The sequence below is a fragment of the Syngnathus typhle genome, linkage group LG13 (assembly GCF_033458585.1).
Source record: "Syngnathus typhle isolate RoL2023-S1 ecotype Sweden linkage group LG13, RoL_Styp_1.0, whole genome shotgun sequence".
NCBI lineage: Eukaryota > Metazoa > Chordata > Actinopteri > Syngnathiformes > Syngnathidae > Syngnathus > Syngnathus typhle.
The window spans coordinates 11104583-11126484 of NC_083750.1; the positions used below are offsets into that span (position 1 = coordinate 11104583).

General features: G+C 46.7%; 1 protein-coding gene across 3 annotated transcripts in view; it reads right to left on the bottom strand.

Annotated features, from left to right (window-relative positions):
- Nucleotides 1–20867, bottom strand: part of LOC133165917 (pre-B-cell leukemia transcription factor 1) — a 43315-nt gene extending 22448 nt beyond the window's left edge. For 2 of the 3 annotated variants that reach the window (XM_061295822.1, XM_061295821.1), the window contains exons 1-2: nucleotides 20058–20859; nucleotides 18683–18756 (exon numbers count right to left, since the gene is read on the bottom strand). In XM_061295822.1, the coding sequence (XP_061151806.1) occupies nucleotides 18683–18756; nucleotides 20058–20242 (259 nt within the window). In that variant the 5' untranslated portion in view covers nucleotides 20243–20859. Of the gene's footprint in view, nucleotides 1–18682; nucleotides 18757–20057 lie in introns of all 3 variants that reach the window. The other variant, XM_061295820.1, reaches the window with a different exon arrangement.
- Between the last annotated feature and the right edge of the window lie 1035 nt (nucleotides 20868–21902).

The window sequence follows — 21902 nt, forward strand, 5'->3', positions numbered from 1 at the left end:
TGACAACATCCCCTTTCCACCCGTGCAATAAACTTTTATTTGGCTGAATCGGCCAATAAAAGCTCGCTTTGAGCCTTGTCAATGGGGAGTAATTGGTTCATTTTACAGGAGTGATCGTATATCTCCAACTGTTCCCCCACACCGGTGTTGACAAGAGGGAGGATGGTCTCACATCTGGAGAGCAAACACACGTTCAGGTGAATGAACCAGAAAGAACCTTCATTCGACTTGGGTGACAATTTCCATTCTTGCTCTCAAATATGTAGCAAATTCTGGCCACTTCCAAAATATCTACAAATATGAGCACAGCATAAAGGGAGAGATCTTTTCATGAGCTTGGTGTATGTAAAGAAAACATACACGACCGAAATGAACATTCAGCTGCCGAAAAAAAAAAAGAATCAATCCAATACGGCCATTAAACTGGAATTCCAGAAGGGATTTCAGGAGAGATTTGAACAGGGAGACAGAGAATCGTCTCTGTCACGCCGCGATTGAGCTTCAGCGTGAGGGAAAAATCGACCGACAGCTCAAAATGCTGTTAACACATTTTGCTTTTCCAGCCATTGCGGCACTTCTTCCATTTAAATTCACACAAATGGAAATTCATAGGGCATCCCGAGTGACAGAAAATACAAGGCTGGTAGAAGAAGAAAGCTTGGCTATATCAACTATTGTCATTTTTGGGGGGGGGGAAATCACTCGTGAGACAAAATTATAAGCGGAGTGAATTTGCAATCACAAATATTGACCGCAAAACAAAAGAAATTGCACAATTACATACATGTAAGGCAAACTTTGTTTTAGCTGCATCATGATAACGGATGCATGGATGGATATTTTCTGCTGTCGTTTGAAGTTACATTTAAAAGTGACTTTTGCAAACTTTTGATGTTCAATAAATAATTATTTCCCATAATCACCCAGCCCTTTTGTGTACCCCGCTTAAGAAGTGTCTTATTTTGCCACAGACATTCCAAAGGCTTTTTTTTTTCCCCCCTGCATGCTTTTTAAGTTAATTTGTCTTTTGATGAATTTTCAAGAAGAAAGGCGGTGCGGCTTGTAACATGCAGTGTCATAAAATGCATGACTGGGATCTTTGTAATTAACTCCAGTCAAACGTAACATTGATCAACGGAGGCGTCGGCGCTTTTTTTCTAAAGGAGGATAAGCGAAGGAGTGAAGGGTCAACGAGTTTTGCTGGCGCGACATCATCGCGTCGGCGTGCCGTTTGATTGGCTCCCGCAGCTGCTCCGAGAAACATTTGGCAAGGCCATATTGGAGCGCGGCCGACGGTGAGCCGGCGTGTCAGCGGCGGGCCATCCATTGTGGAGAGAAAGGCCCCCAAAATAATAATCAAACCCTCCGAGGAGCAAAGCTGCCAGCGTCGCGAAAAAACGACGTTCCCGCTCTGACAGCCGACGCTGGCACGGTGGAGGTAAACGGACGACGGCGGCCCCTAACGACTCTACCCACCCCCCTCTGTTTCAACGGACTGAGAAAAGCCATTAGCCGCCGCCACCACATTACCCCGCCATCCCTCACATGGTGGATGGCTCCTCTCTCCCATGAGCACCTTGCTCCAGTCATGCCTGCCGTTCCTCGCCTCTTTACCGAGCGCCTCCTCCTCCGCACCCCCCTCCCTAGGAAATCCCCAGCTCCATACATCACATTTAACACTTTGACACTAACAGTCTATAATGTTTCTATTCTACAAAATCACTCTGCCAACTCTGGGATAGCAGAGCAGAGAGTGAGGGAAATAAATACCACTCACGGCCGCTGGCAGTAAATTCTAAAAGAAAGGAGGAAGTGACACACCAAAAACCGAGAGCTTCTTCTACGCTCTTATGCACGCCTGCCTGCTGGGTGGGGCTTCAAGGGCCTCCTCCAAAGCCAGCGCTCCCTCTGGCTTCACTCCTACTGACAGCAACCGCTCCGCTTGTTGGCGCCTCATAACCAAGCCATTAAAGCACATATTCGGGGACTTGGACGAGCACTTTATGGCCGTATATAAAAGAAACATTTCACCACCTTAAATTATTCAAATCAAAAAGTGGCATGAATAAATAAAAGAGAACTGAATAAGTGATGTGACAAGACACATTTGAGGCGTGACCTTTGAGAGTGCCTTTGTCGACCAAAAGAGGGGCACAGTTTCCAAAACCAAACTGTCAATTGGGCTGTATTGTGTCATGTGTTTTGACCTCCAAACCGAATCATTTCATCTACCGTAATTTTTGGACTATAAGTCGCGGTTTTTTTCACAGTTTGGGTGGGGGGGGGGGCCGAGTTATACTCAGGAGCGACTTATATACATATATATGTTTTTTTTTTCACTTTTTTGGGCATTTTATAGCTGGTGCGACTTATACTCCGGTGCAACTTATAGTCCGAAAATTACGGTAGTTAATAAACATTTGTTCATCACTTTGATGAGAGGCAGGGTCCAACCTGGACTGGTTGCGGGACATATATCTGACTGTCAACAGTGAAAGGATACACCATTCTTTCATAGGGGTAGCAAAGAACAGGGGCCCCAAACTTGAACCCTGTGGAACACCATACCACAGAGAGTAGGGCAGAGACACCTATGGGCCATTTATCATCCTCTTCAATGCACCCAAAATGTATGTTTTTGGAATGTGGGAGAAAACCAAAGTACCTGGAGAAACATTTGCTGGACGCATATCGAGTAAATATGTTTGTTATTTGTCACTTACACACTGCAACAGACAAAAAGCATGGAATCGGGCACTTGGACCTACCGAGTCAATCCAGCCGCGGTGTTTGCATATCGTCAGCGGGTTGTTCTCGGAGAGGACATTCGTTTCAATTTTGCCATTTAAATACTCCACTTTGTTGTAATCCTTCATCGCACCGCATCAACGCTCAAAATGGCCTTATTTTTCAGTCTAATGGCCGAGCTGGCTCGCCCATTAGTGGAGAAAAAGAAAAATAACACGCTGCTCCAGCCTCAGTGTGTGCACCACTCAAAATGTAACGCACATTTCAAAACCAAGTTGAATAATTAATTGCAAGTTAGCTATCCGGCGTGCAGCTGGGCCCAGCAGTTTTTTTTTTGCCCCCAGGCCCAAAGATCTCTCCAACTTTAAGGACAGAGTATGTAATCTCCAACCAATCTAAAGAAAGCAAGCGAACGATAACGCCACATTTCATCACATCGCAGACGCAGAGTGACTCCTCCTGCTTTGCCCTTGAGGTGCTGGCAATCCATAACGACAAGAGATGATTCTCTTCATTTCGCCCGGCTATCACCAGAGTTTGACCTGACTCTCGACGCCGTTGATTTATGAGCCCAATGCAGACATATTAACACCCTGACTATTGTGATTAAATGGGAAATGTCTTCCTTTTAGCGGTAATTGACCCCCTCCATTGACAGACATTATTCTTCATGTAGATGAAACCAAAAATGCAGCAAGGTGTACTTGCGCTGGAAAAGAGATGGATGCACACCAATGGCTTTCATCAAATTCTTTGGTGGACCCATGAAAAGCATTTAGCATCTAGTGCAGCAACACAATTATTTGCGCTGCTCGGATCTCATTAGATGCTACGGCCTACCTCGGAGAATATTTAGCCACACAAATGTTATTACAAGAATGCATATTTACAACCCTGCATTTTAATACCTGTCAAAATGAGATTTTCTTTTTTTTTAAAAGGCCACCTTCCCTTCTCGCTTCTCCTTGGCCCATTCCTTTGCAGCGAGCTTGTCTTTATTATTTAATTAAGCCACTACAGCCGCACATTAATAATTGAGTGTGAGTGGAGACCCCGGGCAGCCGCAGGCTCTGGCGCATTGGGCTTCCTGGTGAGGAGTGTATTAAAAATGTGTGTGTTTATGTCCCCGGGGCGTCTGTCCTGGCTGCATAAAATTGAATTGGTTATATCTAATATATCATCCCCTAAGGGTGGGTGGGTGGTTGGCGGGGGGGGGGGGGCATAGATGGTCCCATCCCGCCAGCAGGGAATAAGCGCAGTCTTAAGAGATTCCGGGGGGGGGAGTATGAGGCCGTGACGTTAATGTCTCTCAGAATCAAATCGATGGCTGTCCGAATTCTCGACGCGCATGGCCTTAAGCTAGGAGGGCGAGACGAGCCAACCCGGGACCGGATTAAGCCCACTCGTTACCGCTGTCTTTGTTCACTCGGGGTGGCTGCTGATGCGTGCATGGGTGAGGAAGGGTGCGCGGATTACAACCCCCACCCTAAAAAAAAAAGCAGTCTCAGATAGCGGATGGATGAATGCTGGTGACTGCAAATACACTCTCTGAGTGTCTTATCTTCTCGTGCCACCATCCCCCCACTCCTCACCTCCACGCGCAGGCAAGCCTTTATCCCTTTCGCCTGCTGCACCTTTAAGGTCCGCCCGCAGACTCTACGGGGAACGAACGAGCGAGCCTTTTAACACCACCGCCACCATCCTCCATTAAGGTCAGGGCCTAAATTATTGATCGGCCACCTCTATCAGCATAACGGTCACGTAGCCACTATCACAATCTAACCCCGCCGCCCTCGGCCAGCTCTCTGCAGCTCCCTCAATTAGAGCCAGATTCTCATTACAAAGAGAGACAGCTAGCGAGGGGGGGGGGGGGGGGGGAGCAAGGTGGAAGAGAAAAAGAGAACGAGAAAGAGAGTGGTCCATTTCAGACGAGGGGGGGGGGGGGGACGGCGAGGGGGGTGCAGAGGCAATCTCTACAACCACCCGCTCCCCCCTCCGCCTCTTCCTCCTCCTCCTCCCCTTGAAGTCTCCCATCATCCCCAGCAGACAAGACCCAAAGATGACAGGTCTTATCCTCGCCAAAATGCAGCCGATAAGGCTGCTGTAAAAGAATAATAAAAGAATAATGCATGGAGGGTGGAAAAAGGAAGGCAGAGAACCCGGGTTGCAAGCGAGGCAAAGAAAAGGAAGAAGAGAGGCAGCCCGGCACCATAAATAAAGATGCCGCACACTCGGGGCTGGATCTCCTAATGAATTCGGAAGGTCCCGGATCAATAACATCAGCGCGCTGACGACACTTGGCAAATGCCAACGCAGCTCTCGGCCTTAAGCGCAGCTCAAGGGGGAAAAAAAAGCATTTATCACATGCTGCTACTCTGAAATATGAATAGCAACGGTGCGACTGCAAGGGACGGCCGTCTGTCAGTGTCATCATTGATTGTTGATCAGCACGCCCTGCAGACTCTGCTTTGACGACAGCTACGGGAATCCAATGCTTGACAAAAATAATCCGCCTGGAAATGTATGAAAATAGACCCGATACTGCGCTTTATAGTCTGAAAAGTACGCATGTGTAACGTTCAATTCAAAACATAATGATAGGCGATGAAAGCGAGTTCAATTCTTGCTTTGCGAGCAGGCGTGTGATTGTGCAGCAAAGAGCATCAGGAAGCAGGAAGCAGCCTTGACGTCTGCTAATGGGGATGATTTCCACCTAGAAGATTCTGCGATAGAGCCCCGCGCTCGCCCGCGCACGCTATCTGTTATTAGCAGCGCTGATGACAAATGGTTTCTTTGTCGCCATTCAGATTTATTTTATTTTCACGCCTGTCACAGAAAGGAAAAACACAGAAACGGTACAGAGAGAACACGGAAAGCTTTAGACTGAATAAAACTCGACGTGAGGGTCAGGCCGTCGATAAAAATAATGATCTAAAGCTGAATAATTGAATTGCGGCCTCACTCGCTGCATGAATAGTGAATTTGATTTGAAAAAAAAAACAAGAGTGAGTCCATGCCCAAAACAAAAACGATATTGTGCGTGTGCAAGCAGCTGGACTCCCAATACTACCAAGCCCCCCGCCGCCCTCGCCTCCTTTGCAAAACCACGGCGCCTTGCGAAGACCCCCTGGGAAGGCTCTGGCATCTCAAGGAATGTGACACCGCCATGTGCATGCGTGTGACGTGTTTGTATGCAGCGCAGACATGGAGCGGCGCAAGAGCTTCCTCGGCGCTTTGCAGCCTCAGCGTTCAAAGGCTGGCTGCCGCCTCCACACCAAAACGCAACCTGCCAGGCCAAATGAAATTGCCATTATTTCTAATTAATCCCTAATTAAAATATATTACTCCGCAGATTCCGCAAATCTCTCTTAGTATGCTAATGTGGCCGATTGGAGGATATTTACATATCATTAATTAAGGCGGGCGCATTCTCTTAGCCTAATGAGCTGTGGCCTGGGTCTGCCAAGGAAAACTAAATGGGAGTGAGTAAGCACAGCCACGGGGGGGATGGTAGTGGGGCAACTGTGTGTTGAGTCAGGACTATCAAAAGCAGGGGGAAGGAAAAAAAAAAAATCCACCCTGAAACACTAACGTGATTAAAGGGCGCCGCCGGTGCTCATTTAGGCGGGCGGCGGCGCTCCGGTTGCGGAAAGATGCGCGGACACCAGGACAGGAAGTGACAGCCGGGCGAGGGAGGATATGTTATCACTGTCACCGTCGCTATTAATATGGCCGACGACACCCAGCGCCGCGCCGTGCGGCGGGACCGTCCGCCGTGGCGGCGGCTCATGCGAGGAAAAGGCGGCGAGCTGCTGCTCGCAACCCACCCAGGATATTGTTTTGATTTGAGCAAACAAGCCTCATAAAGCCATTGGACAAGGTCACATTGGAGCACTCTTCAACATCCATCTCCTTCATCACTTATCCTCCGCCGGGTCAACGGGAGCTGCCGACGAATGAATATGTACAAGCTTGCTTGCTACTCAATGAAAAGTACGGTTGCGGCTATTATCATCTTTGAGACGCTACCAGATCCCAAAAGATGGCGCCCAAGTCAAGTTCATTACAAGTTCACTGCACTTTAAGAAAAGTTTTACCCCCCCCCCCCCCCCCCCTCAAACAAAACGTTCCATCGCCAAAACAAATTAATTTAATTTCCAGTGGGGAAAATGAATTCATTATAGACAAAGAGCTTTGAGTAGTTTGTCATTGTCATGCACTAAATCCCATCTTGTCAGTAAAAAACAAAAAGTTGCAAAAGAAATGGATTGAAAATGGCACATTGCATCTTAAGTGTGTTGACAAGTAATTATTGCATTAAAAAGCAATTAGTGAGTGAATTGTTCCCATTGGCTAGATCTGAAATGACTCGGAGCATGTGATTGGATGCCTTCCGACCGGCGGTTGTCTTTTGTTGTTTTTCTAACTTTGGTTAACGTGATCGTCGCCGTACGGCCGGACCGTACGAATTTGCAATTACGCTGAACATGATCTCAGACACATCACCGGGCCCACACTTGTGCAATTAAATTCAATAATTCAGGTTAAGAGGCAATTCAAGCGCCGTAGCAACAAAAAAAAAATCTGCCTATGCAAATTTAATACGCTCAGGCTGATTGAAATGAAAGCTCATTACTTTGCTGCCTCATATTGAGAGCTGTATTTACTTACATGACGACAGACATGAGGGCAGAGAATATTAAAAACGCTGCTCGGTATGATGCACGGCTACAATCATGAAAACAACAAAAATGCTTGTGAAGGCACGAGTGACGCAGAGATTGGGATGGACAGGAGTACCTAATCAAGTGGCCACCGGGAGATGATACCATTACGCTTTTGGGTTTATCGGATCTGTAGCGCTCCAAAGAAACACATTCCACATTGATGAAAAGACATTCTGTACAGCCTGACCTTATTTGGGGACCCAGCGACAGTATATACAAGCTACTTAATGAATCCTAATCCAATCATATTACAATAGGACACTAACAACACACTGAAATGGCTGCACTAGCGCGTGTCCACTTTTTACTCATTTGGGTGCAATTAGGCTCCTTTTTTTTTTTTTTAGTTGCATTATTACACTCCAGTAAGTCAGCTGCTGCAAGGATTTGTTCACCATGTGTGTTTTTAGTGCATATTGCGCAATTAAGTGTAATATCAGTGAACACCACCAGCCAGTCAGTCACTAATGTGAATATGAAGCGCATCCAGACTTTCTTTCTTTTTTTTTTTTTGCGTAAGGGCTAACATGGATATTGTTCGTGGATATCATGTCACGAGAGGGAGACGAGAAGGAGGAGCAGAGTCGCTCGCACCTTTCCCGTCTTCTTGTTCTGCCCGTTTCCAGCTGCTTTAATTTGACACTTTGAGCATTGGAGGGGGGTGAGGTTAACTAGGTGGGGGAGTGCGGAGACACAGCGGAATTCATTAAGGGGAGCGAGCCTCCTCTCCCCTCACCGCTAATGACATCAGAGGTTAGCGGGGAGCAGACGAGAGGCGAGAGATTGGGGAGCGAGAGCAGCGGATGCACGGAATGATAATCATGAAGTGTATTTTCAACGGCAATTAAAAGGATTGCGGCTCGCCCGCGAGCTGCTCGAAGCCGCTTCCGTTTGCCGAGTGCATTTACCAGCAGCCTTTTAACACAAAAGTGCAAATTAGTCAATATTTGGTTGGAAAAAAATTCCAGCCATAAAGATATTGTGTAACAAATTGAAAACATTTACCGTAATTTTCGGACTATAAGTCGTTTTTTTTTTTCATAGTTTGGGTGAGGGGGGCGACTTATACTCAGGAGCGACTTATATACATATATATGTTTTTTTTCACTTTTTGGGGCATTTTATGGCTGGTGCGACTTATACTCCGGTGCGACTTATAGTCCGAAAATTACGGTAGTATGGTTGGTAAGTTGTGGGAAAGCGTTCATTGAATCACAATTTTTGGTCGAATCTTATAATATTTTTGTGCAGGCAGGTACCTTGCATGCAGGGGATAGTTAGCTGGCTATTTAGCATAAAATAAACCGCTTTCTGCTCTGTCTCGCTAGCTTAATAATAATAATAATAATAACTGGGATTTATATAGCGCTTTTCTAGGTACCCAAAGTCGCTTTACATGTGTGGGGGGAGGGGGGGCTGGGGGAGGAGGGAGGAAAAAGAAGAACAAAGAAACACCAAGGGCAGGGTCAGTTAGGAAAGGCTAATGTGAAGAGGTGGGTTTTTAGGGTGGTTTTGAAAGTAGGGAGGGAGGGGGCTTAGCTACGGGATACAGCAGGTCCGCCAAGATACATTATATACTATTCATAAAACCTGCAAAAAAGTGAAATAAGTACGATTTAAATCCATTTGGAAGTCATTCGCTGCCATCAACACGAATACCAAGATTCGGGTTGCGAGCTTGAGCGGAAACTTGTGCTACGAGCGCTTAACTTTGAAGCGGCGTAAACCGTGCAGCTAGAAGTGTTTTACACGCATTTACTGTAAATAATATGATCTCACTAGCATTGCGTTAGCATCGGTTAGTGACTGACTGTGGCATTTTCGGACTGATGTACAAATTAGGTTTAGGTAGGAACGGCAATTTAAAGCCATGTAGCTCACACACGGGCGACATCTTTTGCCGAGTGCATTTCTGAATATCCTTTTTAACATTCACACCAAATGAGAGGCTGGGAGGAAAATTGCTCTTTTTTGCCACTGACAGGCGTAATGACATACCAACAATTTATTGGGGGGGGGTCGGATTGATGCACTTTGCAGGTTGGATGGAGCGCAATCAGAGGCGTTTTTTTTTTTTTTTTCAACATTGTGATTGCATCGTAGTGGCACGATAATCTGCGGCTGAGGAATCATGGTGGTTTCAAAGTGGCCAGCTCTCCGGGGACCCTTCAGACAGGTAAAGTGCTGAACGTTATTGAAATGGCCAGGGGCACTTGCAATGAAAGGCCTTTCAACAACTTGATTTTTTTCTTTTTGCTCCAGCAGAAGCAACAGCAGACGAGCTGTTGTGTTGTTTGCAGTCATTTAAGACCTCAAATGACAAAGCAAGCCGCGTAAAGTGTTTCGGCGGGGGGTGGGGGGGAGGTAGCATCCAGGGATCTTTTAACGCTCATTTCCATTCATTTACCTGTGACATTTTTCATGACGTACTCCCCGGTAAACTATCTGACTCATAAATCCAATTGAAGCCTATTAGTGGAGAACTTTTAAAGCTATCCTTCATTAATGTTAATGGCTTTCTTTTAGTGGAGGCCAGTGGTGGTTAGGGCTACATGGCTGCCTTCCCGAGCTTGTTTAACGGGCTCCAGACAGAGATGGATGCTCCCGCTAGTCTGATAGGCTCTCTGTGCCATCTATCACCCAAAGGACCCACCCACGGAGTTGGCGTTCCATAACAAAGGGCAAGCAGGAACGCCGGTGATTGACAGCTTTATGTGCGCGGTGGCAAGTCAGACAGGCGAGTGCAGACGTGGGGATCCGTTTCTAGCCTTGGCGCTGGCTGGAAATAAGTTGTGAGGAAGAGGAAAAAAATAATGAGTGAGCTGCGGAATCAATCAATATGCCTGCACATGAAAGAAATGAAAACCAAACAAAAAAAAAAAAACATCCCTACTGCTGCTGAGTCGGTCCAAAACTAATCAGGCAAACGAAGCTACCCGAGAGCAAAATAAAGCCTAAATGAAGAGCTGTGTTGAGGAATAAACAGATATTATCATAAAGATTATTACCCCCGCACCTCCAGACGTACTAATTAGAGCAATAAACAACCATATTCTACAATGTATGGCTCGGGCGGGCCGTAAAACCCCCCCACGACAAGTAAATACAGACCTAGCACATGCAACTGCAAAAACAACAACAACTAAAGAGCAGTCAGTAAATCCCAGCTCATCCATCAAAACCACAACATCACGTGCGGGGGGCAAACGCACATATAAAGTGGCACACAGCTGCCGCAGATGTAATCACTTTATGCTTCCTCGTATATATTCTTGAAATGCAGAAGGCGGGCGGACGGCCGGGGGGAGTGGGGGGGGGGCTGCCACGATGCTTCAGCGGAGACGCACTAAATTTGGACAGTAAGTAGTATCACCCCATCGGCGCGGTACACCGCACATTCGCAACGCCCCATTTAACTGCACACGGCGCTTCCCTCTGCCGCCCTCATTTGCATACTTCGCCGGGGCCCTGACGGATGAAGACGGATGGGCCCAAATCAGCCCTGGTGAAACAACTGTTTTATCAAGGTTAAACTATCCAAGAAGCTCTTAACCCCCGTGCCTTTATCACGCCACAGCTCACCCAATATCAATCTATCAATCTATGATCTTATTGGCAGGGACGGGATAGCGAGGGAGGGCAGCGGCGGGGCGGGGCGGGACGGGACGGCGGGGCTCTTTATGAACTCAAGTAATGGCGGCGTAAAGGGATTTTATGTGTTTTAGGGAACGTGGTGCTGAAGGACCGTGTCCAATAAAACCAGATACAAGGTGGCGGCGCCATCGCCGATTGAGTAAAACATAATCGGGGACGAGACACCGACCTCCGGGCACAGGGGGTCGCCGTTTCAGCTTGTGCTTGGGGACAGGGAAAAAGCGACAAGTGGCACCACATGAGTGACAACAACGCCAAGCCCAAGATGAGCACCTCCCCCATTGACATAATAACCACCAAGTTATTTACGATGCACTAAAAATGCCCCTTGAGAAAAGTGAAGGCGCCGGCGGCCATCTTACATTGCCACACAGTAAACGCGCCTCTACGTATCATTTTCTGTCTTCACGGCAAAAATGCCAAACACGATAATAAATGTTGCTCAAAGATTCGTCTGCATCAACGTTGAGTTATGCACTTGATGTGCAAAGTAAACTACTTCGTGAGTTTGAATCTTTGGAGGGTAAAAACTCGTTGTAGGCGTGAAGCGAGTCGCTAATGAGCACGTGCGTGCATGGGTGGATCTGCGAGTTGCTGATGATGCTCGAGTAAGAAAATGAGCGCCATTAAGATGATTTGAGAAGAAGTTAACTGTCCAGAACTAACAGTGCTCAAGGCAAGCTGAAGGACAGGAGAGACGTCGCTCTTTTGGGGTCAGGACACACAATGACTCCACTGGAAGCGCCAGCACACAAGCTTTGAGGAGCTTCGAATGTTTTGATGGGGCGGTCCTATCTTATGATAATGAGCCACCGTGAACCCCATCCGCTCTACAGCAGAACCAATGCGGAGAAGTCGTTACCATGACAACCAGGATGGAGCAAGGGGATGCGACGAGGCGGGCAGGAGGCCTCTATTTGCAGATGGGGCGTGCATTCCCCGTTTTGCTAACCCCGTGTGCGGATCTGAGTGTGTGGCAGCTCTGCTTACCCTTTGGCTCTGACACCATAGTGCAGGAAATTCCGAACTCTGGAAATTCTGACAGGCAGACGCATTTTCAAAACCAGGCAGACAACAAAAGAGTTACTCGGTTGTTTGATTCCACACATCATGTTTGCCATTAAAAAGTCAATTGTCTATAACAGCCCCCTTTTAAAGAGTGTTTAAAGTTGTTTTTCAGTTTTAACGTGTTATTAATACGGTGCTTAGCTTATGATATGACCGGTAAGGCTCTCACGGTTAATGAAGGTTTTGATGACCCCAGCTTGAACCTGACATGGATTCTTTCTATTGCCATTATTTCCTATGGGAAGAATTGTAAAAGCAAACGAAAACAATCCGTGCCGGCATGCTCGTCGGCGTCAGCATCCCAGCGTGGATTGAGTTCCACTTTTGAGGTTGCGCTGTGAATTAATTCTGTCCTCCGGCACAAAAGCTAGCATCCACAAACAGCTGCAGGCAGGCAAAGCTCTCCTCAAAGGCTGCAACCATCAACAAAATCAACTTCTTTTCCTTTCATTTCACATATCGTATGCGCGACATTATCAAGACTGACATTCTCTAAGAAACACTGCTAATAATAAAATTGTATTTTTTTTTGGAGGAACACAAAGTGAATTGATCACTTAAAGTGATGAAGCGAAACCAAAAATATGCACCGATTAGCTGTGATTTTTTCTTCTTTTTTTTTTTATTGTGTTTTTTTTGTGCTCCTCCACATTCAGGAGACTTTTCCCTGAGAGGACCTTTCCGGGGCCGACACCGACCTCTGCCGCCGCTGTGCTAAACGCTCCCCCCCGCGTCACGTCCGCCCAGCGGGAAGTGATCCAAAAATGAAGCTTCCAAATCCCGAGAGAGCGTCCGCACGCGCGCACCTTGACACACATACACGGGCGGAAACAGCAGGTGCCATCCTGCACATTGCCAGCATGAGCCGTTTGATTTTGCAAGCCTCAGAAAAGAAAAAGAAAAAAAACATGCGGAAAGTGGCTAAATTTAACATCCTTCTCTGCCAAAGTATTTGCGGCGCCGTTCTGCACATTTCAACTTTGCTTCCCTTTTCTTTCTTTTTTTTTTCTCCCTCTTTTGTGTGAAGGTGCCAAGGTTACCCGGGCTCATCTGGGGCCTCCTTTGTCTCTGGCAGCAACAGAAAGGTTTATTAACATAAATTAGAATAGCTCGCTGAGAGAGTAGCTTGTCGCTACGCGTTACCCACGGCAACCTCTCTACTCTGAATCCACCTGAGTGTGTGTGTGTGTGTGTGTGAGAGAGTAAGAATGCGTGCGAGGAAGAGCGCGCCCTCCCCTGCATCCAAATGTGCAAGTTCCCTGAAAGGAGGGAGACACATCCACACCCATCTCTCCCTGCGCCTGATTAAAATAAATGGCGCTATCTGCACTGCGTGACTCGCGACACTGTGGCATTACTACCAGTAATTGAAACATCCAATCACGACGGAGCCATCGGCCCCCGCCCCGCCCCACCCGGCCATCTCGCTCGGTGGCACCTGAGTAAGCGCCGCATGGGGAAGTAATATGAGCTGTGGAGAGGAGGGAGACGTTCAGTATATTTGTCTTCATGTGCAAGTGCCTGACTCCATGTGCAATATATACACACCGTATTTAAATGTGGGAGCATGTGTGTGTGTGTGTGTGTGTGGTTGGAGGCAGAGTGGCGCAGCCTCATTGATTGGTGTTGATTCCATCTGGAGCGCCAAACGGCGACTGACAGTGGATGTGAGCCCATGCGGGAGGGAGGCCACCATTAATCTTAGTCCCGTTTAAGCAGCATGTATTCATTTATGTCATTTCTACTAGAGCGTTTGCCATTTTTGGCTTCGGCCGCTTATCTAAAGTCACGTTGGGTTGGGGGTGGGGGTTGGTCCTTTGTACAAGCCCAGCATGCTGCCAACACGCCACTTACATCACCATGGCATGGTGCCAGAGGAACCAGATCCCCGCACCTCAATTAAAAGGTTAACAACTGCCAGGGCGACCGTCTCCATCAAGGCCAATGGAATCAAAATCGCTCCAATACGCAAATGAGATCCAAAGCTTCAATTTGCTTGCTACCCATTTAAAGTCAATGAAAGCGGAGGTCCAGTCAAATTATTTTTACCCAATATTATGTTCTATGCACCCCCACAAAACTCTAACAATATCCAAACATGTCTATTTGTTCGGCTGAAATGGATAGTTCCGATATTTCTCCTACAGAATAACTCCAACATTCAAGCAAAGCCACTGCATAGCTCAAACAAAGCGACGCGGAGCAATAGAATTCACAAGTAGAACGTCCGACCCGTGGGAGCGCACCTGCGATAAGCGCTTCGACAATACCACTTCCGACGCCACGCGCAGATTCCAGGAGAGCGCTCAAAATCCAATCAAACCCAAATGGCACCAAGAAGAAAAACAACGGCGGAGGCCATTGCAAGCGCAATAATGTCAAGCAAGTCACAAAAAGCAGCTCCGCAGACAAACATCTGATCCAAAAAAAATCCTCTCCGAAGCCATTTTATATTCGATAAGCGGAAAGGTATTCTTAGCGTAATGGGTCCGAATATGATCTCCGTCAGGCGACTAAGAACAGCCCCACGTGCATCTGATAGCCGTGCTGCCGAGTGCAGGAAGCAAACTGGAGATGGAGATGTGATGCAGATACCTTCAGCGACAAACAAACACCTTGCCGTACGTCGACAGGCAGAAGATGACCATCCCTCAGCCAGATCTGTTAGCGCTGCTAATTACTACTCCCACCTCACATATACATGGCCGTAATTAGCCTCTTAAAACATGATTAACATGTCTCAATTAAGCCAGTCAACATTTGCATAATATATTAGCCGGCCTAATTGTGAGCGGGTATACGTCAGAAGGGAGAGAGAGTGTGTGTGTGTGTGTGTGTGTGCTGCATGTTCACGAGCATAAACAGGAAAGGCTAAACGGGAATCCATGTATGATATAAGTCAGCTGAAAAGCAAACTGACAGTCAGCGCGTCCCCGCTTGGGACCGTCACATGTTTATTCTTATTCACTTAGATTCATATTTCTGCCGCGCGCTTCCTATAAACTCGCAAATCAAAGCCCAGCGGCATTTTCTCAGGCAAACTTCACTGCCGTGTTTGAAGTTATTTATATGAAGTTATTTATGAGAGAACAGGCAGGGTCCTGTTCGGCCTTATTTCCGTGGAAACTAAAACATGGGGGGTTGCGGGGTTGAGGGTAGTGATGGTCGAAGGGGGAGGGGAGGGAAGGGGGGGGCTAAACTGCTGCTTCTGCACTTCCAGGCCGGGGACAGATATACAGTCTCGCAGCCGGTGCAGGGCTAGCAAGGACATAGCCATTAGTTTCAGGACAGCGCCACATTGGAGACTAATGCCTCCATCTGTCAGCGGAGATGAGAGGAAGCTAACAAAGAGAGGCAACACTAACCTCTGAACTTAGCATGGACAACCGTGTCAATTAAACACTGAAAAACAGCAGCGGCGGGAGCCGTCGTCACCACTCGCTCAACGGGTCGCTCCATCGCCGCGACACAAAACGGCCGAAAAGGCTCGTTTACGATTACCGTATTTTCCGGCCTATAAGGCGCACCGGACTATAAGGCGCACCTTCAATGAACGGCCCATTTTAAAACTTTATCCTTATATAAGGCGCACCGGACTATAAGGCGCACCATTAATGCATCATGTCAGATTTTTAATCCAAATCAAATGCTTCTCCATTTTATCTTTTTTATTTCAACTTCAGACGGAACAAATGACTTTATAATCATAAAATAATGATCCATAGTCTTTTTGATTCATGATTCATAGTCTTCAGCGGGCCACTTATGATTGATTTCATGACACAATGCTTTGGGCCAGTTTAAATTTAGGAATTTGGTCCATATATAAGGCGCACCGGACTATAAGGCGCACTGTTGGTTTTTGAGAAAATTTTAGGTTTTTAGGTGCGCCTTATAGGGCGGAAAATACGGTAATCCCCCCCCCCCCCCCCAAAAAAAAAGGTGTCCATTCATTCATCCATACACATGCTTGCAAAAAGATTTTCCGGAGATGTTGATGTCTCCCGGAATTTATCCCAATTATGATTGATAAACATCAATTCCAAGAGGGCCTAAAGAACAAGGTAATTTTTCAAAAAGTATGCACACACGACATTTTGCTGGAGGTGGCCTCAGCTCGTTTCTCGTTATTGCGTCCCGTTCGCAAAACAACAAGCGGCGGCGCTAACCACCAGAGAAATTTCCCCGCGGCTCATCAGAGATGAATTGTTAGTAACTCAGCACAATCACCCAAAACGTAAAAGTGCTTCGTCCGGCAGGAAGCCTGAAAGTGACCGTCCTGAAGGTGCGTACGCGTCTAATTAGCCGTGCGGGCGCCGTTAGCGGGATGGACTGATTCAGCAGGTCTCCGCCTTTGATAAGTTCAAGTAGCGTAATGCATTAGCTGCCTGATCGCATTAGGAGCTCCCCCCCCCCTTGACCTGCGGCGGCCTGCACGGGGGTAACGTGAGGCTGCCGACACCGACGTGGGGAGGGAGACAGCGAGACAGTCAGGAGACCTGAAACGTGACACCCACAAACACAAAGTTGGTATCTGCCTTCTCTTGCTTGAACCTGTATGTGCCACTTTCCTCTGCTCTCATGGTTCCACACAAACAAGTCGTTTCAGCTCAAAGTGCTGACAAGAAGCTCGTCAGTGCTCTCAGGAACAGCTAGAACAATGATCTTTTGAAGAAAGGGGAAAAAAAAAAAGAAAACGGAGGTTGGCGTAGAGGAAATCCGAGCCTTCAAGTGGTGACACAAGCTCCGCGCAGCTGAGCTTGTCGCGGCTTGCTAAATACAACCCCCCCCCCCCACCCTCGACACGGGCCTGACCTTGGCACCAAAGCACGGCGGGCGGACGGGGAAGGGAGGGGTCGTTGGTTAAGGCCGGCTTGATCCTGCTATAGGCATGCGCCCGCCTTGTTTGTCAGCTGCCGTCCGGCCAGCGGACACCTCGCCGTCCGTTGCAAAGCAAAGTCTCGTAGTGCTGCTGTCAACACTCTGACCACACTGAAGCAGAAGAAGGTGCACGCGCACACACGTATGGACGACTGTAGCCGTGCCGCCAGCGCGTGCAGCAAATGATTCGCCCAAGACACCCATTTGAAAATGGAAGAAGTGGAGTCTTTTATAAAAAGGACATGGTGATATCTAAAAAAAAAAAAAAAAAAGAGAGCTGACAAATTACAGGCTGCTCGCATCCGCCGCACTCAGCACATTTGCCTGTAAATGCCATGCTGAAGGTTTGAGTCATTTTCTGTATCATAGGCAGTGAAAAGGATTTTCACTTTCGCAAGACGAAGATGAGGGTCGGCGGCGAGGTGATTGTTGTGAAGCTTCTCCAACTTTTCAAGTCAGTCGAGTTCATTTCCAAACTTGGTGCTTGGTTTTCGCAGAAAAAAGGGGGAACCTCGCTTTTGTCTGCAGCGCCCCTTGCCAAGAATGGTGGGAAGGGAAACGAAGGGAAGGGGAGGGACGGGAAGGGGGGGGGGGGTAATGGGAGGCACGGGTAGAAGCCAGGAAAAGGTCCAAGTCACTTTGTTCTTCTTTTTGGAAAGCGAACTCCAGTTGAACCCGGTGAGACGCCAGACAGTTTACAAAGAGCCAGGCATCGGTGTCTCACTTTTCCCAGCCTTGCAATTTAGAAAGAGGGCCCCAACCTACGATGGATTCCTCCTCGCACTCTTTAACCTTTATAAATCTGCAGAAAATCCCCCGGTGTTTTTTTCGCTCCCCCCCCCCCCCCCCCCCCCCCCCCCCGCTGCCAAAGTCTGACTCATAGGAATAAAACGTCCATTTTGAATTAAGTGTTTATTTTCAGCTGTCCGCACGGGCCGCGAAGGCAACAACGGCGAGTCGGGGCTCCCTCAAAAATCTTTTGACAGCTTGGCAGCGCCCGCTCAGAGACGAGGTCAAACTGCAGACTTTGTTTTATTTTCCAGCCTCGGAAAGCCATTTCTCCAAACGAGCCGCGCTCGGCCACGTCCCTCCCGAGATTAATCACGGGCTTTCATCATGTGAGTCGCCGCGCTTTAATTTGCTGCTAAGTGAGTAATAATTCACACATTCCTTTTCATGACTTTGACCCTTGTTGCAAACATAAACAGAAAATCCCCCCCCCCCCCCCCCTCGCCCAGCCACACCGCCCCTCCCTCCTGACAACTAGCCTCTGCATGTAAAACAGCTCACTTAGCAAACACCATCAAACTCGGGCCAAGGGGAGCTGACAGAGGGTGAGAAAGCCCAGCCCAGCCCAGCCCAGCCCAGAAAGAGCCGCCATGAAAACACTCCTGAGCATTGTGTGTGCTGCGTGCACTCACATGCACGCTGCGTGACATTTGTCAGAAACAACATGCGCACAAGCGTGCTTTTGATGCTTCCATGTGGCTCCGGGGCGATGGCACATACTTTGCAAGGGGGGCAAAATGGGAGGAGAAAAACAACAGAATCGCGTCGGCGGGTAGACGGACAGATAACGTAGCCAATGAAAAAAAGAAACTTACCTGTTTTTTCCTTGATTTCACACAAAACGTTGAAGAGAGCAGGTTTCATTCTGTGACAGTTCAACGCATGTTTCCTAAAATGAGTAACAAGGATTTTCTTTAACACACAGAAATCAAATGCAACTAGTATATAAAAAAGTATGTGTAATAATATATATATATATGTGTAATAATATATATATATAAATAAATATATATATATATATATGTATATATATATATATATATATTACAACATTATAGTATACGCTTAATTCATTGTTTGTCGTGTATGTGAATACACATTGCAATAACAACAGTGCTCAGTTGGACAAGTATGTTTTGTGTATATATTTGGCAAAATATGAGCATGCAGGAGGCTTTGCAACATGCCCACCATTTTTCTTGAGTTGTTGTTTTGAGAAAAAAAACAAAAACAAAACAAATACTGCTTTTATCTTTCATCGCTAGTGTTTTTTTTTTGCCATGTGGTGAATACGTACACAAGTTGGCAACAACAGCGAAATGTAGCGCTAGTGGATCCCCCATATACATTGAATTAAAAATAATAGAATTGTGAGCATGCGGGTGATTGCAACATGTCCAGGGGACTCTTTTAGAGGGAAAATAAAAACGATGAAAATCTCATTTTAACCATCCATATTTTTTTTAACCATAACGTAAATACCCAGTGCAACAAAACAAGAGTTCAAATGCATTTTGCTAAATATGCAAGTACTGATAACTAATACTATGCAATATGCAATAACCTAATATGCAAATATTCAGTACAACAAAACAAACAATATATTTTATATATGTATATATATATATATATATATATATATATATATATATATATATATATATATATATATATATATATATATATATATGTATATGTGTATATATATATATATGTGTATATATATATATATATGTATGTATATATATATACATATATATATACACATATACATATATATATATGATTGTAATGAAGCATACAGTAAACAAACAATGCAAAACAACACATCAGTTGCAAGTTGCCTATGTAATGAGTTTCGTATATGACTAGTGTTGTTATTAGTGGACAATATTCAACATGTTAGTTTCTGATTCGACTAAATAAGCCTCTTTGTAAAAAGTAAAACTGAGGTGGTGAAATCACTTGGATAAAGATATATTTAGCTTGAAATACGATTGTAAATTAAAAGTTTGAATAAATTAAAGCGAATTGTTGAAGCACGCTCCGCAATTAGCGTTAGTCGCATGCATTTATTTGCATCCCTCCTTATTGCTTGTTGACTATTGTGAGGCTTTATTGTTCCTGTAAATGCGCTGTATATTATATTTGGAAACACACGCGCGTTTGTGTTTATGTGTGCAGTCTCACCTCGCCTGCGCTTCGTCCAGGCTCTGGTCGGTGATGGTCATGATTTGCTGTAAAATGTCTCCGATGTCCTGCTTCCTCCCCTCGCCGTCCGTCCCCGCGGTGCCATCCGGCAAATGCTGCGCCAGGCCGGGGTGTCCGGCCATCCCTACCCCGTGAGAGTGCATCAAACGAGGCTGCTCGTCCATCCTCGGCCACGGTCCTTGCTGCCTCGCCTCCAACTTTTCAATCTCGATTCTCTTTTCTTGATTTATTTTGGGGAGATGTGAGAATAAGAAGAAGAAGAAAAAAAAGAAGCTCGTGGGGAAGATGAGGAGGAGGAAGAGGAGGGACAGGACGGGAGAGGGACGGCTGGTGAAGAAATAGGAAGGAAATATCCGCGCAGAAATTCCGCTGGATTCCTCTCGCCGCGCCTCCTCGGTGAAGCTTTTCGAGATTTGGGAGGAGGGTGACTGACGGACTGACTGTCTGTCTGCCTGCCTGCCTCACGCACACACGCGCGCGCGCACACACGCTCACTCTCTCTCTTTCTCCCCCTCTCTCTCTTTCTCTTTCTCCAGCTGAAATCTGATCTGAATCGCTGCTTTTGGCTTTGGCCACTCCTGCGCCGCTCCACGGAGAGAGAGGGAGGTGAACATGCACGTTAGCAGCTTCTAATGGGATTAAAAGTGTTGCGCCTCCTTAAATGCGCATCGAAAAAAAAGAGAGAGCGAAAGCAAAAAAAAAGAGAAGAAAAGAAAAGCGCACCGCAGCCCCAAGTGGCCGAAGCTCCCATGTGAAGGATGTTGCACGCTCGTGTTATTGTTTCTCTCTCGTGCGTTAAGTGAGTCCAAATGAGGAGCCCCGCCCGCCCGCATGCCCGAGTCGAGGTACCATTGGAGAAGAAGGCGCGCGCAAGTCCCACCTCGACGCTTTCCTGAGACGTCAATCATCCATCCCCGGGAAGGTGGGACACTGTAATAAACATAAAGAGATGTGACCATGCCGTGATGGATAGAGAGTGAATATGGAGCCTAATAAATAACGCCGAGTGGCGCTGACCCAACAGGACAGCATGGAGGTGCTTTGGAAAAAGACACTCTGTCAGCCACACCATATTTTAAGCCCCCCTGAATATTTACATCCGTGTAATCAGTCAAAAGGAAGAATAAATGAAAATGAAGTCAGTGGAGCAGGTTGAGGGAGCCGTTGGCTCACACAAAGGTAACAATGATGAATGTGCTCCCGTCTGATTTAAACATCCGCATCCGACGCTTTTGGGCACCTCTGTGGGGGGGTTTCATTGCCGTGGGTTGCATTCAGGTTCATTTAGGCTGTCGTTAAACGGAAAATTGAGAAATTCTTCCCAAGTTTTCTACCCCTGTGTCGAATGAGCCAGATTTGTGGAATGAGTTAAGAGTTATTCTTTCTCCCCAAACTGTTCGGAGTACAGCTGGGGCCAACAATCGGAAATGTTACGATTCCCATTAAAAAAACAACAACTTGATAGCCAATTGCAGTCTATGGCATTTCAAGTGTTAAAAATGACTAATCATGCCAGGCCTGTAGGTGGCGATGTAACGTGGAAGTTACCTTCTTGTACTCGATCGATAATTGACATTTGTGGAGTCTTTTACACTCAATTTGGGTGTCCCACTTTTTCTTTTGCAAGTTACTAGCCATTCCAAACTAAGTGAGCATTTTGCCTCCCTTTTACAAAAAAAAAACCCAAATAGAACAATCACAGGCGCTTTACTTCCTTAATCATCCCCGAGTAAAGTCATTTTCCCGTTCTAAATCACGTCATGTTGCGGCAGGCACTGTGGCTCGTGCCGTGCTGTATCCAAAGCCCAGCTATCGTTCTTTTAC